The sequence below is a fragment of the Anomaloglossus baeobatrachus genome, chromosome 8, assembly GCF_048569485.1.
Source record: "Anomaloglossus baeobatrachus isolate aAnoBae1 chromosome 8, aAnoBae1.hap1, whole genome shotgun sequence".
NCBI lineage: Eukaryota > Metazoa > Chordata > Amphibia > Anura > Aromobatidae > Anomaloglossus > Anomaloglossus baeobatrachus.
In genome coordinates this window covers 122,115,171-122,133,844 of record NC_134360.1, presented here as the reverse complement: position 1 = coordinate 122,133,844, position 18,674 = coordinate 122,115,171, and the positions used below count along the sequence as shown (strand labels likewise).

Sequence of the window (18,674 nt, the reverse complement as noted above, 5' to 3'; positions counted from 1 at the left end):
TTGTGGAGGTTTCTGCTGATCTGGCACATCATAGGCTTGGCTAACTGAGGCCACAATCTAATCTATAAGTCCCGTTTCACACGTCAGTGAAAAACACTGACGTTCTTCACTGACGTGTAAAACACGCACATGTCCCTCCGTGTTCCGTTATTCACGGCACACGTGGGTTGTCCATGTGCAATCCGTGATTGCATATGGACATTACTCACCTGCCTTCACTGCTGCTGTCCATGGTGCTGAAGTCTCCAGCTCTGCAGCGTCTACCCACCGCTCTCAGCACCTACTTCCTGGTCGGGTTTTCCTGCTCTCATGAATATTCATGAGCCAGGCCTGAGCTGCCGAGAGCGAATCGCAGGCAAGGTAATTTGAAAATATTGATTTTCTGGTACGTGTTTCACTGATCACACACAGATCACACCATAGTGTGGTCCATGGGTCATCAGTGATGCCAGATAAAAACTGACTTGTCTCCGTGCAGAATCACGGCCACGGATGCACGCTGCACGGAGACACGTTCAGTGAAAAATCACTGTGTGAGCAGACCCATTGATTATAATGGGTCTGCATATGTCAGTGATTCTGGTACGTTTTAAAAAAAAAAGCACAAACGTACCAGAATCACTGACGTGTGAAACAGGCCTAACAAACTGTTTTTTGATAGCTGATAGTTCTGTACAACCCCATAATGGGGTACTGCCATCTTCTGTAAAAAGTGCATAACTAATTGTGCTATCCACTTTCTCCTATTTACCACTTGTGTGAATTAAAACTGAGGCAAAAGTAAAATTTGTGAAATAATCCTATTTTTCATTTTCACTGCCCAATCTTTTAGAATTGTGTAGTTTTGGGCTAAAAATGTTTACCACATCAATAGAGGAATTCAATATGGGGTTTAGTTTGCCAATTCAGGTCATGTGGCTCTGCAAATGCAACACTGTTCAAAAATTAAATGTCACTCTTTGCTTTCTGAGTTTTGTCATGCGCCCAAATGTTTTGGTTTTTTTGTGTAGGTTTTTTTTTTTTTTTTTCTTCTGCTTAAAACTACTGAATTAGTAATGGGGGTGTCTGCTAGACGCCTACCTATTACTAATACCAGGGTTTGATGCCAGCTGGTAATTTTGCAGCTGGCATCAATCCCATTTATTTCCCATGGCAACGGGAAGAGCTGATGCTAAGGGCCAGACTACATCCAATCACGCTGTTGTTACCCCCCCCAGTGTGAGCTGTTCAAAAACCACAAGCAACTTGCACTGGGCTGAGCACAGAGCATCTTCGAACACTGCAATACTCACATGAGTGGTGTTCATACATAAAACACCCGATCGCAATTTTTGAAACAACTATTTTTTTTAGGAAGTTAGAAGGGTTCAAAGTTGATCAGAAATATCTAATTTTTCCCAAAAAATTTACAAAAATTATTTTTTTTAAGGGTCATGTCACATTTGAAGTGACTGAGAGATTTAGGTGACAGAAAATGCCCAAATGTGACACCATTCTAAAAACTGCACCCCTCACACTGCTCAAAATCACATTCAAGATGTTTATTAACCCCTTAACGACCTTGGACGTACTGAGTACGTCATGGTGACATGGTGCTAAACGACCCATGACGTACTCAGTACGTCCTGGCGAAATCGCGGTCCCGGAGCCCCGGGGAGTGAAATTTATTTACTTAAACGGTAGATTCGGGAAGGAGGGGACCTCTGCCTGACCTCAGGAGGGGTGGTGCCTCCTCCCCGAACCTACAGAGGCTGTGATTGGCTGACGAACGCCGCTCATCCAATTACAGCCACTGTAATGTTCCAGCCATTGAAAATGGCTGGAACATTGAAATCCAGCCCTGATCAGTGCTGCTGTAGCACTGGCCATTGGCTGGAGCTGGGTGATCGATGCTTCACCCGCCCCCAGCTCTGATTGGAGAGACCGGTCTTGTGACCGCTCTCTCCAATCAATGTGGATCTGCGGCCTGTGATCGTCCCTAGAAGCTGAGGAGAGCGGTAAGTTGTTGTGCCCGCCCCTGTCCCCAATCGCCCCGCCGCTCGCCCCTGTCCCCGCTCGCCCCTGTCCCCGCCGCTGCTCCCGCTTCACCGCCGCTGTCTCCGATCGCCCCGCCGCTGCTCCCGCTTCACCGCCGCTGTCTCCGATCGCCCCGCCGCTGCTGCCGCTTCACCGCTGTCCCCGCCGCCATGCTCCCGATGCACCGCCGTCCCCGCCGCCATGCTCCCGCTGTCTCCGCCGCCATGCTCCCGCTGCACCGCTGTCCCCGCCGCCGCTCCCGATCCACCGCCGTCCCCGCCGCCATGCTCCCGCTGCACCGCTGTCTCCGCCGCCATGCTCCCGCTGCACCGCTGTTGCCGCCGCCGCTCCCGATCCACCGCCGTCCCCGCCGCCATGCTCCCGCTGCACCGCTGTCTCCGCCGCCATGCTCCCGCTCCACCGCTGTCCCCGCCGCCACTCCCGATCCACCGCCGTCCCCGCCGCCATGCTCCCGCTGCACCGCTGTCTCCGCCGCCATGCTCCCGCTGCACCGCTGTCTCCGCCGCCATGCTCCCGCTGCACCGCCGTCCCCGCCGCCATGTTCCCGCTGCACCGCTGTCTCCGCCGCCATGCTCCCGCTGCACCGCTGTCCCCGCCGCCGCTCCCGATCCACCGCCATTTCCGCCGCCATGCTCCCGCTGCACCGCAGTCTCCGCCGCCATGCTCCCGCTGCACCGCTGTCCCCGCCGCCGCTCCCGATCCACCGCCGTCCCCGCCGCCATGCTCCCGCTGCACCGCTGTCTCCGCCGCCATGCTCCCGCTGCACCGCTGTCTCCGCCGCCGCTCCCGATCCACCGCCGTCCCCGCTGCCATGCTCCCGCTGCACCGCTGTCTCCGCCGCCATGCTCCCGCTCCACCGCCGTCCCCGCCGCCGCTCCCGATCCACCGCCGTCCCCGCCACCATGCTCCCGCTCCACCGCTGTCCCCGCCGCCGCTCCCGATCCACCGCCGTCCCCGCCGCCATGCTCGCCACTGTCCCCGCCGCCGTCGCACCCACCTTTTTCAGCCGCTGCTGCCCCCGATCGGCGGCCGCCGCCGCCGCCTCCTTCATCGGCTGCCCCTTCTCCATCGCCACACCACCTATCCCTCCATGTGCTGCAAGCCACCCTCCCCCCACGTGGGGGGAGGGTGGCTGGCTTGCAGCACATGTGGGGGGAGGGTGGCTGGCTTGCAGCACATGTGGGGGGAGGGTGGCTGGCTTGCAGCACATGTGGGGGGAGGGTGGCTGGCTTGCAGCACATGTGGGGGGAGGGTGGCTGGCTTGCAGCACATGTGGGGGGAGGGTGGCTGGCTTGCAGCACATGTGGGGGGAGGGTGGCTGGCTTGCAGCACATGTGGGGGGAGGGTGGCTGGCTTGCAGCACATGTGGGGGGAGGGTGGCTGGCTTGCAGCACATGTGCTGCAAGCCACCCTCCCCCTACATGTGCTGCAAGCCAGCCACCCTCCCCCTACATGTGCTGCAAGCCAGCCACCCTCCCCCTACATGTGCTGCAAGCCCCCCTCCCTTCCCCTACATGTGCCATCTCTCTCTCGCATCAGACTCTGCCCCCCTCCCCGATCTGCTGCCTGCTCTCTCCCATTTTCCATCTACTGCCCCCTCTCACCCTCCTCGATCTGTTGCCTCCTTCATCTGCTGCTTCTTCTGTCTGCTGTGATCCTGCTGCCTAGATCCATCCTGTAAGGTAAGTATCCCCATCTCACCTCCCTCCCCCCCATCCTCCGCCGCTCCTCCATCCGCTGCGCCATTTCCCATCCATCCGCTGCGCCATTTCCCATCCATCCGCTGCGCCATTTCCCATCCATCCGCTGCGCCATTTCCCATCCATCCGCTGCGCCATTTCCCATCATCCATCTGCTGCGCCCTTTCCCATCCTCTGCCGCTCCTCCATCCGCTGCGCCCTTTCTCATCTGCCGCCCCGCCCTCTCGCATCGCATTATCCAGCACAGTTGCTCACTTCCAGACTGCAGTGGATGATGCGATGCGAGACTCGTGCATTGCTCTCACGTTTGGCACTGTCTTAGTGGCAGGCGCTTTTTTTTTTTTTTTTTTTTTTTTTTTTACTGATGTCTGTATTTTTTATTTCGCCAAACTAATTTTTTTTGTATGGGGGGGGTCTAGTTTCCAAAATGGGATCACATGTGGGGGAGCTCCATTGTTTAGGCACCTCAGGGGGTCTCCAAATGAAACATGGCGTCTGCTAATAATTCCAAACAATTTTACTGTGAAATGGCGCTCCTTCTCTTCTGAGCCCCGCCGTACGCCCAAACAATTGATTTCCACCACATATGAGGTATCGTCGTACTCAGGAGAAATTGCACAATACATTTTATGGTGCATTTTTTTCTGATACCCTTGTGGAAAAAAAAGCTATCTGTTTGAAAAAACAATTTTGTGGTTAAAAAAAAGAATAAAATATTTTCACGGCTGAACATTACAAACGTTTGTGAAGCCTCCAGGGGTTCAAAGTGCTCACTAAACAGCTAGATAAATTCCATGAGGGGTCTAGTTTCCAAAATGGGGTCAATTGTGGGGGAGCTCCATTGTTTAGGCACTTCAGGGGGGTCTCCAAATGAAACATGGCGTCCGCTAATAATTCCAACCAATTTTGCTGTGAAATGGCGCTCCTTGCCTTCCGAGTCCTGCCGTGCGCCCAAACATTTTATTTCCACCACATATGGGGTATCTGCGTACTCAGGAGAAAATGCACCATAAATTTTATGGTGCATTTTTTCCTGATACCCTTGTGATAAAAAAAGCTACCTGGTTGAAGCAACAGTTTTGTGGTAAAAAATTTTTTTTTCTTTTCACGGCTCAACGTTATAAACGTCTGTGAAGCCCCCAGGGGTTCAAAGTGCACATCAAACATCTAGAAAAAATATTTGAGGGCTCTAGTTTCCAAAATGGGGTCATTTGTGGGGGAGCTCCATTGTTTAGGCACCTCAGGGGGTCTTCAAACCCGACATGGCGTCCGCTAATGAGTGCAGCTAATTTTGCACTCAAAAATTCAAATGGCGCTCCTTGCCTTCCGAGTCATGCTGTGTGCCCAAACATTTGATTACCACCACATATGGGGTATCTGCGTACTCAGGAGAAAATGCACAATACATTTTATGATGCATTTTTCCTGATACCCTTGTGAAAATACTAATTTTTATGGCTAAAGTAACATTTTTGTGTTTAAAGTAAAATTTTCATTTTTTCGTCTACATTGCTTTGGTTGCTGTGAAGCTCCTAAAGGGTTAATAAACTTCTTGGATGTGGTTTTGAGCAGAGTGAGGGGTGCAGATTTTAGAATTGGGTCACTTTTGGGTATTTTCTGTCGCCTAGGTTTCTCAAATCACTCCAAATGTGATGTGGTACCTAAAACAATTTTTTTTTGTAAATTTTGTTGGAAAAATGAGAAATTGGTGATGAACTTTGAACCCTTCTAACTTCCTAACGGAAATTTTTTTTTTTTCAAAAATTGCGCTGGTGTAAAGTTGACATGTGGGAAATGTTATTTAGTAACTTTTTTTGTGTGACATATCTCTCAGATTTATGGGCATAAAATTTCAAATTTTGAAAATTGCAAAATTTTCGCTAAATTTCTGAAATTTTCACAAATAAACGCAAAACATATCGGCCTAAATTTACCACTGACATGAAGTACAATATGTCACGAAAAAACAATCTCAGAATCGCCAGGATCCGTTGAAGTGTTCCAGAGTTATAACCTGTCAAAGTGACACTGGTCAAAATTGCAAAAAATGGCCGGGTCTTTAAGGTGAAAACAGGCTGGGGGCTGAAGGGGTTAATAGCGATGAGCGAATATTTTCTCCACTATTCGGTATCCGACGGCTAATATGGTATTCGCTCCAATACTTTCATTTTCATTTCTGGACTTCCTGGCGCCTTTTTCCAGCCAATTAACACATCTGACATTGCTTGCCCTCACAGTAACGCCGCAGCCATCTTTGTTGTGGTGTTACTGGGATTGTCTTGGCCACACAGCGTCATAGGGGCTATATAAGGTTGCCGTCATTTTGTGCACGCATTAATTCCTGAGCTGTCGGTGTAGCTAGACTGTACTGTGTGCGGAACAGCGTTTCTACAGCCAACCTATACTAATCCTTTTAAGGCTGAAGATATTTAGCATTAGCTGCTAGCGACTGTGAAATCATAAACTGGTATTGGGACAGTGCAGTGCGTTCTATGAGATAGTGTTCCTGCTGCACAATCCAAAATAGTCCTTGTAAGGGCTAAAGACAGTGTCCACTGTGTGCTAGCAGCTGTGTAAATCATAAAACAAGGTATAGGGACAGTGTTACTGCATTGCTTAGTTAGGCGACAGCCATTCCTGGTTTAAACCTGCCAAAAAAAAATCCTCTTATTAGTGGTGCATACGATCTGTTACTGCAGTGTGTGATATAGGGAGAGCTTATTCACAGGCAGGGAGAGATTTAAAGCTGTCAACTGCAACTAATCAACAATCTCAGCACTGCTACATCCCATGTGTGTTTTAGGCTCTGCGCACTGGGAAGTGGAATTTTCTTGAGAAAATTCCGCATGCCCTCAAAGATTACCGCACCCGCAGTAAAAAACCGCGGGAAACCGCACCCGAAAACCGCATGCGGTTTGCTGCGGTTTTACCGCGGTATTATTCGCGGTATTGCCGCGGTTTTGCCGCGTGCGGGTTGGGATGTGCTTTATTGCATTCAATGCAATAAAGCACATTGAAGAAAAAAAAAAAAAAAGTCATTTAATTCTGAGTAGATAGACAGAAGAATAGATAGAGGGATAGACAGATAGAGGGATAGATAGAGGGATAGATAGATAGATAGAGGACAGATCGCTGCATTTCCCACGGTCGGCAGCGAGTTCACATTACCGGCCGTGGGAAATGACCGGTAATTACCTCTGCTGCTTTCATTCAGCCTGTGTGTTAGTCGCGGCTGGATGGAAGCAGCGCAGGACGTCGGACCTGGATTATGCCGGAGCTTTGTTTGGGGGGGTTAATAAAATGGTGAACGAGGCTTGTTTGTTTTATTTAAAATAAAGGATTTTTCGGTGTCTGTGTTTTTTTCACTTTACTTACGGGTTGATCATGTCAGCTGTCACATAGACGCTGCCATGATCAAGCCTGGGGTTAATGGCGGTGATCCACCGCCATTAACCCCTTGTATTACCTTGCCACCACTGCTACACGGTGGCAAGAAGAGCCGAGGACACGCCGGCATTGCCGCATATTGCATGCGACAGTCCCGGGGCAGCTGCGGCTGATATTCTCGGCTGCCGGAGGGGGAGTGAGGCGGGGGACATTATCCCTGCCCCTCTCCCTCCCCAGCCTGAGAATACCGGGCCGCCGCTGTGTGCTTACCTCGGCTGGAAGGTAAATATACAGCGGAGCCCACGTTCTTTTTTTTCTATATTTCCGTTTTCTTTCTATGTGTGTTCTATGTGTCTGTGTCTATGTGTTCTATGTCTGTGATGTGTCTGATCTGTGTGTGTTTACTCTCTGCACGGCTTCCTCTTCCTGTAATGACATCACTTCCCTGCAAAACCGCAAGCAAGTGATGCACATTACCGGAGGTAAACCGCAAAATACCGCAGGGAATAACGCAGGAAAACGCAGTGAACCGCACAGAATTTGCTGCCTGCGTTATTCCCTGCGGGATTTCATGATTAACATTGAGTCAATGGAGGGAAATCCCGCAGCGATGTGCGGAAAAGAAGTGACATGCACTTGTTTTTGCTGCGGGATTCCCGCAGCAAAACAAGCAGCTGTCAAATTCCGCCCAGTGCGCACAGGATTTTTTTTTCTCCATAGGATTTGCTGGTGATTCACTGCAGAGATGTTATGAACATTTTCTGCAGCGAAACATGCAGCAAATCCGCGGCAAAATCCGCGAAAAATCCGGTAAGTGCGCACATAGCCTTATACTAGCAATAGGTATTACAACTTGCAAAAAAAAGTCCCAAAATTGTAAAAACAATGGGTTCAGGTGTAGGGTAGTGCCTGTCAGCCACCATCTCAATTCACATTCTGAGTGTTACCCAATTTTTATTAATACTAGGTGTCAGTGGCACAACTTGTGCCTGAAGCAAAATACCTTCATAGCACAAAACAAGCCTAATTTTGGGGGCTTCATATCTCACACAAATTAGATAGTGGCTTACTCTTATTAAAACACAGTCTGAGTGTTACTCAATGTTTATTAATACTTGATACAAGTAAAATATATCTTTGTACCGTGTTAGCCAGTAGAGATAAAAAAATGTTTAAAAGAACAGAGAGTCCTCAGTGGTTGATACCTTATCAAAGGACAATAAAACTTTCACACTGAACTGCAGCAGTATTTATGGCTAGAACAGCTTGTCCCCCTGCCATAGAGATAGTTCTGTTTCATATAACTTGTTCTTTTTTTTTTTTTTTTTTTTTTTTTTTTTTTTTTTTTACTGCACTATTCTAAGTCCTGTTGTGTATAAATACGTGACTCTTCAGATTTTGTGTTATACCATGCCTGATGAAGAGACCTGAGTAGTCTCGAAAGCTTGCAATTATTACCATCTTTTCAGTTAGCCATTAAAAGGTATCAACCACTGAGGACTCTCTGTTCTTTTAAACAATTTTTTTATTAATACTTGGTGTCAGTGGCACTACTTTTGCCTGAAGGCCAGTACTTTCCTATCAGCAACCTAGTGTAATTTTGTGGGCTTCATATCTTACAGAACCTCCATAGTGGCTTGCACTTACTAAGGCTAGCGCCACACATCCGTGCCTCCGGTACGTGTTTGGCATTTTTTACACGTACCGGAGACACGTGCTTATGTTGACAGTCATTTTAATCTAAATAGCCTCACGTCAGTGTTTTGGCACGGAGCGTGTGTCCGTTCCGTGCCTACGTTTGACCGTGCCGAAAAAGCGCTGACATGTCCGTTTTCCACCGGCATAACGTCCTCACGGATCCATTAAATCCTATGGGTCCGTGTTGACACGTACGTGATACGGATGGCCTCCGTATGCTATCCGTGTGGTCCGTGTCCGTGTTTTAATTTTGAAGATTGTTACAATTTCAAATACTTTCAGGTGGCGTAGCTAACATATTTGTTTTGCACAAAACTTACTTGGCATTTGCAGAAGGAGTGTGCAAGCAAGCAGTTGTATTTCTGTGTACTGAAAGACCTATTTTGAGCACAATTTCTGCTTCAAAATATAATAATGTCTCCACGGGTGGACACGGAGAAACTGATAACAGCTGTCGAGACTCACCCACCATTATGGGATACACGTGTTGATGGTTACCATGACAGACTGACAGTTGACCGCCATTGGCTTCAAGTTGCTGAGGAAGTGTACCCCAATAATGCATGGGATAGATGTTCGCCTTCAAAGCGTGCTAAATATGGTAAGTTTTTATATTATTTTTATCTTTGTTTTTGTGTTTTTTGTTTTTTTTTTTAAATTATTTCAAACTGTGAATGTTTTGTTATTGTAATGTTGTTTTTACTTAAAATTAACTTTATGAAGAATTGTTATATGTATTAATCTATTTATTCAGTTAATGTTAAATTTTATAAAAGGTTACCTAACATTGCCAAAGTTCAATAATTCAAAGTAAACTTTAATTTGTAATATGATTCTTAATTCTTCATGAAGTTAATTATTTAACAGATAAAACTGTCATGTGATTTTCTATTCCATGTGTTGTGATTCAATATTTTTTTAAAAACAATTTCTAATCTTTTTTTTTAAATTTTGTCCAAATTTTGGTAAAATAACATTTCTATATCATGTCATAAAATAATAAAATAATATTTCTCTTTTTTTTCAATTAATTATATTGCAAATAAAAAAAAAACCTTTTTAATATCTATATCACAATTACTTCAAAGTTTATATCTGAGAAATATTATTTTGTTATGTGTGAATATAGCAAAATGTTTTTAAGTGAACAATATATAAAACTTTTAATTTTCCTCTAATGTATTTGGCCACCTTTATTTTTTATAATTGTATATTACATTTAACAAACATTATTGTCATGTGTGCACAATAATGCTGAATGTTGCAAGTGACATATTTTGTTATATTCAACAGTTGACTTGGTCAAAAGACGTTGGCGTTCAGCACGTGATCAGTACCGAAGGGAGTACAACCCTATACCATCCTCATCCAGCCAAGGCCGCAAACGCAGATATGTGTATTATGAACAAATAAGCTTCCTAGCACCCATCTTAGAAGTAACACAGTAAGTTTATTTTTAAAAATGTTTATTTTGTTCAAAACAATATTTTTTAATATTAATCACTTTTTTTTCAGAAGTTATTTTTAAAAATATAAATGTTAAGATTGTAATATGTTATCTATTTGATTATAGAACGGAGGATAATCTCGACGATTCTGATGAACAACCAACAGCTGGTCCCTCTGCTACAGCCACCTCAGCATCAGAACAAGAACCTGGCAGAGAAGACAGTGAAAATCAAGAGATCCAACAAGATGCAGCAGCAGCAACTGATTCACATGAGGGTGGGACAGAGAGTGCACAAACCAACACCCAAGGCTCATCCACACAACAAACAACAACACCAGCAACACAATCAACACAAACAAATGTACTTCCACGTTTTGCACCACAACCTCTCCGTGCAAGAAGAATCCGCAGACCTGAGGAAATGAGATCCTTACCGGAAATAATTGACACACGCATTATTCACATAATGAACACTTTAATTCCAGAAACAGATGCTGAGCGTTTTTGTTGGTCTTTATCTACTAGCTTAACCAAAATTCCATCAGATAGGCAGGAACGTGTACGAGCTGCTATGCTTACCCTACTGTCAGCTAGTCAGGCAGAACAGGAACCAGTGAGAGTGTATGAGGCCATAGAAAATTGGCGTACCATTATGCAACAACATACAGTCCCAAACACAACAGACAATCCAAATACCATTGCAACACAAACAACAATGGCAACAGTAGTTGTCACTAATCCAGTATTACAACAATCTGGTCAACCTTCTATTGCTTCAAGTACGGTATTCCCAACACCAATTAGGCAAGGGTATGTTGCAACCAATACTGGCGCCTTAAGCACTGTACAAAGTGCTACCTCACAGCAACCCATAAACTATATTAATTTACAACCCACTCCAAGTACTAGTTACTTTACTCAACCCACAAATATTGGTGGTTTACCTAACATGTTTCCTGGTTCAACATACCCACAATCATTCATGATGCCTCATTATCCAATCTCAACTATGTTACCTACACCACACTTACAAACATCAGTCAACTATCCTCAAGGTCAACAACATACACACACACAATACCCACTTACCCATGTAGACCCACAGGTGTACTCAACATCAGGCAATGTGTTGGGACAAACCAGCATGCAACAGACTGTTCCACACACTACTGTAGTTAGTAATAGGAATGTTGTTCAGCAATCAACTGCTTCCATTCCTGAAAATACTATTTCTGAGGCCACCCAAAACAACATACTCAGCAACACTCAGGTTACTTCCCTAGAAGATCTTGTTGACTTATGATACACATTTTTGGTAATCTTTACATTCAACAAACAATGAATGTGACCCAAAAAAAAAAAGGATTGCCAAAAATGTTTAAAATCAGAGTCTTAACAAAACAAAGGCATGTGTGATTATATTTGGTGCCGGATGACATATATGTTTTATGCCATGGATATGTTTATTTTTTTATGAACACAATTGTACCCAACTAATTTGATGGGTAGATGAGTTCATATCTTCTAAAAAACAAGTTTCTAAATATTATGTCTATGTCAATGTCCAACATTAGACAAACATAATTGGTTGACAATTTACCAACATTGCAAGCAATGTAAAAATTTTGACAAGTTTATTATTTTAAGTAAAGTGTCTTAAAATTTTTTCAAGAAAATAATTTAAATATTTACCTTTGTAAAAGTTAAGAGAAAATGAGCACGATTTTCATTTGTTATTGGGAAAATAACAAAAAACCATCATTACTTTATGTAATAATAGGGATATTATTAATAAAAAAATATGTTTTCAAAATAAAGATTATGTTTCTTTTTTATATTTATATATAATATTGCATTTTTACCATAGACTATTAACATTATTATTTTTGTAAGTTTAAACAAACAACAAAACAGGATACTAACACAGAAATGTACAAACACATACATACAACATTCAGAAATCCATGTTGTTAACAGAAATGTCAGTTGGTGATTAACGCCGTTTCACTTTAATACAAGTAAGCTTTTAGCTCTTAGATTGTTTCAACTAATTAAACATTTTCATCTAAGTGCAAATAAGAGGTTTTTACAAAAAAAAACAAAACAATGTTAAACATCAATATTATTATTAGCATCAAAAAAATTAAAGTAATCAGTAAATAATTTTCTAATTTGCAAGCCAGATGTCACGGAATTATGAGACATAGGTTCACCTGTTGGATTAACAACATGGTTTATCTCAGATTCATCATCAACATAAGTTCCTCCTTCATGTATCCGACAGAAATTGTGAAGCACTATGGTAGCCTTGATGACAGATTTGACAGAGTTTGGCTGCAACTGAATAGTTGTGTGATAAATGCGCCATTTGTTAGCTAAAATACCAAATGCACACTCCACATAACGTCTTGCTTTAGTTAGCCGATTATTAAAGTACTGTTTCCTGTCATCAATTGATCTCCTTGGATATGGTCGCATAACATGTTTTGATAATGCAAATCCTGCATCTGCTACCATCACATATGGTGCCAACGGTCCAGATGTACCAGGTAGGGCAACTGGGGGTGGGATCAATAATGAATTTTCTTGCAGGCGTTGGGCTAATCTTGATGAACGGAAAATACGGGCATCTGAGGCACTACCATAGGCCCCAATGTCTGCATAAATAAAACGGTATTCAGTGTCAACCAATGCCAAAACAACAACCGAAAAAAACTTATGAAAATTGAAATAACGTGAACCAGAGTTTGGTGGTTTTTTAACTCTGAAATGCTTGCCATCCAAAGCTCCTATGCAGTTAGGAAAGTCCACAGAGTCCTTGAAGCCCTTAGAGATTTTCAACCAATCTTCTCTGTTTGGCTGAGGCATCATTTGGTCTTTTAAATGTTGCCATATCATGTCGCATGTGTGACGTACTATAACGGCAATGGTTGATCTCCCCAACAAAAAATCAAAATGTAAAGCACTAAAAGATTGACCAGTCGCCAAGAATCTATGAACACAAGACAAACAATGATTTTCAATTAGCAATATGTTTTTTTAAAGAAAATAAAAAAAAAAATAAAACAAACATTGATTAAAAACTGAGATGAGATCAAGAAATATCAATTACACATTTCTATGTGAAACATAACACATTTGAAAAAGAATGAAAAAACAACAAATACCTCAGAGTCACCATAAATCTCTCCTCTGGGGAAATGGAAAGCCGCATCCAAGTGTCCTGATGTTGCAAATGAGGTCGTAAAATATTTAGTAAGTAATCAAAACTCTCAACTGACAAACGGCAGTATGAAAAAAACTTATCTGGGAAATTCCGTAACTCAATAAATAAAGTATGGAAATGCCCATGCATAGGCCGCATCATGATTAGTGGATGCACCCACAATCTGTTTCTTCTTACATTATCATATTGCAACATGTGCCGTCTAACGCCAAAACGACGAGATATAATCCAACATAAAAACAATAAGGCCTCCGTGGATAATGGCATTGCTACAAATTTGTCAAAACACATAGGTGCTCCAAGGCAGAATACAAGCAGGAAACAGTTTATAGGTAACTTATATTTATGTCCTAATCACATACACCTATGTGTCATTTAATTCCAACTGATGACCATTATCTCAATGTGTGAAACATGTGAAACACGCACAAAAAAACGGACTGCACACGGAACACACACTGACGTATGTCACGCACAGGAAAACGCACACACGTACACACGTATCACACACGATATGCATACGGACACTACACGGAGGTGAAAAACGGACAGAAAATACGGAACACGGACACAAAAAACGGACTACAGCACACGTACGTTTTTTACACGTGAGTGTGGCAGAAGCCTAAAACAGAGTCTGAGAGTGGACATCAGAGAGAAATTCAAGACAGGATCAGACATTATCTGGCGATTCCAGTCGTTCCTCCTCAGACAGGATAATTTACACAAGATACTACTAGAGTAGTGGGAAGAGTTCACAGAGGACAACAAGGAACATAGGGTGACCCCAGTACTATTCTGGGAAACGGCAAAAGCGGTTCTGAGGGGACGTTTGGTGGGGTATGCGGCCATGATTAAACGGAGGACAAATGAGAAATACAACTCCCACACTGAAGGAAGCAGTGCGGTTAGTGTACTGCCAGCGGCCGAGCCGCTCGGATCCGGAGCCGCGGTGGCTCAAGGGGTCTCCGGACCCGGGGGGGTTCGCGCGGACACTCGAATTAAAAGAATAGGGGGAGTATGTACAGGGGGGGGGAATAGAAAGTTTGTGACGCCACCCACGGTGCGTGGTAATGTGGGAGACCACCGCTGCTATTGGGGAGCCCGGTGACAATGGTGCAGTAGCAGGATGTTAAACCCCTCCATGGGTAGGGGCTTTGTATCTCGGGGCCCGCTGGATGATTGGTGCTTGGGGTGCTGTTGGGGATAGGAAAAGGGTTTTTCAGTGTACTCACTCAGTCCAGGAATAACAACACCGACAGCTTGTAAACCAGAATTCTGAGCACCACTGCAGCTTGAAGGGAGGACGCTTGGGTCCGTGCTCTTGGTGTTGCCGTTAGCCTGTGGCCCTTTCCTTGGCATCTTTGTCTCTATTTGGACCCTCAGGTATAAAACTCTTCGGGTCCCGCTCACCAATATGGCTAACGGAGTGAGCTTGCTCTCAGGGTTCACGCGTAGGATTTCTTTGGACTGTATTGGTAAAGTCCTATCCCATCGGTGTGCTAGTACCCAGATTTTGGAGCGGGTTGGGGATGAATCTTGAAGTCTTCACCCCCGTCCGGTAAATTACCGCAACGCGTGAAGCTACTTCCCGGTCTAGGGTCCACGTACCCAGTCGTGTCCTGGCCCCTGCCCGGTGATAGCTCAATTCCACCGGCTGCCCTCCTCTGCAGTCCGTGCCCCTTGACACAACCCCCTGCGACCGGGGTTCCAGCTCCTACCAGGCCCAGACCAACGTCTGCCACCTAGTAACTACAGGAGCCCTGCTCCAGGCCGGTGACCTCTCCCTCTCGGAGAGTCCCTTCAGCCTCCTTTCTGCTCTCCCTCAACTCCACCACTCAACTGTCACTTTCTCACCTTCCCCTTACCAACCCCCCATATGGGCGGCCATATTCCCTTCAAGCCCTCCAATGGGGTGTCTGGTGCGTACAGTGTAAAATGTTCCTAGGATTTTGATTAGCTAAGCTGTTAGCAACACCAAAGGACTAGGACCCGTAACCAAGGAGGAGTGGATACTGTGCAGAAGGGCAGATTATTATTTTATTTATTTATAGAGCACCATTAGTTCCATGGTGCTGTACATGAGAAGGGGGTTACATACAAAATACATATACAAGTTACAGTAGACTAGTACAGAGGGAAGAGGGCCCTGCTCTTGCGGGCTTACATTCTATAGGATTATGGGGAGGAGACAGTAGGTGGGGTGCAGATGGGGCGGCGGCTCCGCACGATGGTGGGGCGGCGGCTCCGCACGGTGGTGGGGCGGCGGCTCCGCACGGTGGTGGGGCGGCGGCTCCGCACGGTGGTGGGGCGGCGGCTCCGCACGGTGGTGGGGCGGCGGCTCCGCACGGTGGTGGGGCAGTTTGGTCATTCAAGGTTATAGGCATTTCTGAACAGATGAGTCTTTAGGTTCCGTTTGAAGTTGTGCAGATTGCACAATACCCTGACGACCTGTGACGCCTTTGTATATGCTAATGATAGGCCAAGTATCTGGCAGACAGGTCTATCACGGCAAGAGACAGATGGTTGGAGGCAAAGAGGGGTTTTGACGAGTGGGCGAAGAAAAAGGAACAATTATTTTGGTCCCACAAGGAAGCTGATGTTCATAGATTCGGCAATAAGGCAGGAAGGATGTTGACAAATTTGGCAAGGGGTAGCAGAAAAACAATGGTAATCTCTAAATTGAAAACTAAGGGGGGGATGTAACCACAGATCCCAAGGATATCAACAAGGTGTTGGGGGGTTATTATAGAAAGTTATACGGGTCAGGGAATAATGACATGACTGACGAGGCAGAATGGTTAAGGCAATCCCAAATGCCTAGCTTAACGGAGGAGGACCTGGGAGGAGCCCTAAACACAGACATTACAGTAGAGGAGGTGACAAGAACAATCGGGGAGCTTACCATCAATAAGGCACCAGGACCCGACAGTTTTAATAGTGAATTTTATAAGGCACTTAAGACTATCCCTCAAGTTACAGACCCATATCGCTCATCAATCAGGATTTAAAAATGTCTAAAATCATAGCTGATAGACTGGCCATGATTTTACCTAAGATAATTTCAGATCATCAGGTGGGGTTTATCAAAGGGAGAAATGCGGTTACCAACATCAGGAAGACTATTTTAGTGGTAGATGCGGTTAGACTGGGGCATACCGAGGGAGGGGCAAGACCTGCTTTAGTCACACTTGACGCTGAGAAAGGGTTCGATAACGTCAATTGGAGTTGGTTGGACAAGGTGATGGAGGCTACATGGATTATAGGCAAAGTGAGACTTTACATCAGAAGTCTATAATCGGGAGCTAGGATTCATACCCCGGGCTTCCTATCGGACGTGTTTCCTTTGATGAAGGGGACGAGACAGGTCTGCCCGTTATCCCACCTATTTAATTTGGCAATTGAGCCATTATCAAGAGTGCTACAGGGACACAACCGTTTCAAAAGGATCAAAATAAGAGGAGCAGAAATGAAGATAGCGCTTTTTGCTGATGACGTGATACTGTATGTGGGAGACTCTAGCTCGGACTTGCCACAGACTCTTGCCATGATTGAAAAATTTGGATCATTCTCAGGTTTTAAGTTAAACAAAAAGAAGTGCAAGACCTTGTTCTTGAGGGGATGCCACGGGGCAACTGGGAGAAACTTAAGAGATGTTTGTATATGTGGGATCCCTATAGCACAGACATCAAATACTTGGGAGTGCATATAGGGAGAACAGTCGGTGGAAACACTTTACAAATTGAATTATGGTCCACTGATCAGAAAAATCATAACCCAATTAAAGGGATGGAAAGGCCTACCCTTACCACTACTGGCAAGATACCACCTGATAAAAATGATGAGGTTTCCTAGGCTGCTGTACCCCTTCCAGACGATTCCACTACTGCTAAAACTAAAAGATGTCAACAGACTCAACTCAGCATATGCGGATTTTGTGTGGAGGGGAAGGCAACCCAGAATAAAGTTACGTACATTGATGAAGTCAGTGGAGGAGGGAGGACTGAGTTTCCCAGACATTCCGGGGTACAACCATGTGTGCATCATGAGACACTTGATTGAGTGCCTACTTTTTCCTCTCAGCCAATCAGACTATGGTATGGAAAACAAGTATGCAACACCATGGGACCTGAGGTCCATTCTCCACTCCCCATTGTCTAGGACTGAAGGTCACATAAGAAACTTAGTTATATTCCGAGACACTATGGTAACCTGGAGATTGGTAAGAAGGAAACTGGGGCTTTCATGGAAGTTTTCTAAGTATTTAAATCCCTGGGCATCCCCAAACTTCCCTCAGGGGCGAGACAATAAGTTATTTATTAGATGGAAAGAGAAGGGCATCAGGAGAATGAAGGATGTTATGAATGTGGAAGAGAGACGGTGGATGACAGGACGGGAAGTGCTGACAAATATGACCTCAATAGCTTACATATTATCCAGTAGGAGCAATTGAAGTATGAAGTAATCAGAGATCTTGGCGAGATTCGATGAGAACTGAACAAAAGTCTGATTGATGAACTCCTGGAATGCGATGTTAGAAATGTAAATGTTTCCCAAATCTACCAAACATTTAGGCTATGTGCACACGCTGCGGTTTTTTTACGCTGCGTTTGTGCGTTTTTGGCCGCTAAAAACACACCCGCGGCAAAAAATGCATGCGTTTTTACCTTGATTTGGTGCGTTTTGCTGCGTTTTTGATCTCTGCGTTTTGCTGCGTTTTTCCAATGCATTGCATGGGGGAAAATGCAGGAAAGAATTGACATGTCCATTTTTTTTTTTTAAAGCTCAAAAACGCAGCTTAAAAAAAAGTTGTGTGCGAACAGCAAAAATGAAAACTCAGACTTTGCTGGGGAAGCAAAGTAATGCAGTTTTGAGGCCAAAAACGCACCCGAAATGCGCAAAAACGCCGCGAAAAATGCATTGTGTGAACTTACCCTAAGGGTAGGTGCGCACGTTGCTTTTTACCTGCTTTTTTGCTGCTTTTTCTTCTGCGCTGTTTAATGCCAAAATGGATGTGTTCTTCTATTCAAGCAAAGTCTATGGGAATTTGGGTTTCTTGTTCACACTATGTTGTTCAAAATGCTGCCTTTTTGTGGCAGAACTATGGTCAAAAACTCAGCTTTTCAAAGAAGCAACATGTCAATTGTTTTTGCCATTTGGGTTTTGCACTGCAAAG

The 18,674-nt window shown here is 44.9% G+C and overlaps 1 protein-coding gene across 1 annotated transcript; it reads left to right on the top strand.

The window, feature by feature from the left end:
- Positions 1 to 309: 309 nt before the first annotated feature.
- On the top strand, positions 310 to 12,050 carry LOC142250042 (uncharacterized). Its single transcript, XM_075322104.1, has 3 exons — positions 310 to 355; positions 10,116 to 10,266; positions 10,396 to 12,050. Exons 1-3 carry the CDS (start codon positions 310 to 312, stop codon positions 11,573 to 11,575), a joined length of 1,377 nt encoding a protein of 458 aa, XP_075178219.1. The 3' UTR covers positions 11,576 to 12,050.
- The last annotated feature ends 6,624 nt before the right edge of the window (positions 12,051 to 18,674 follow it).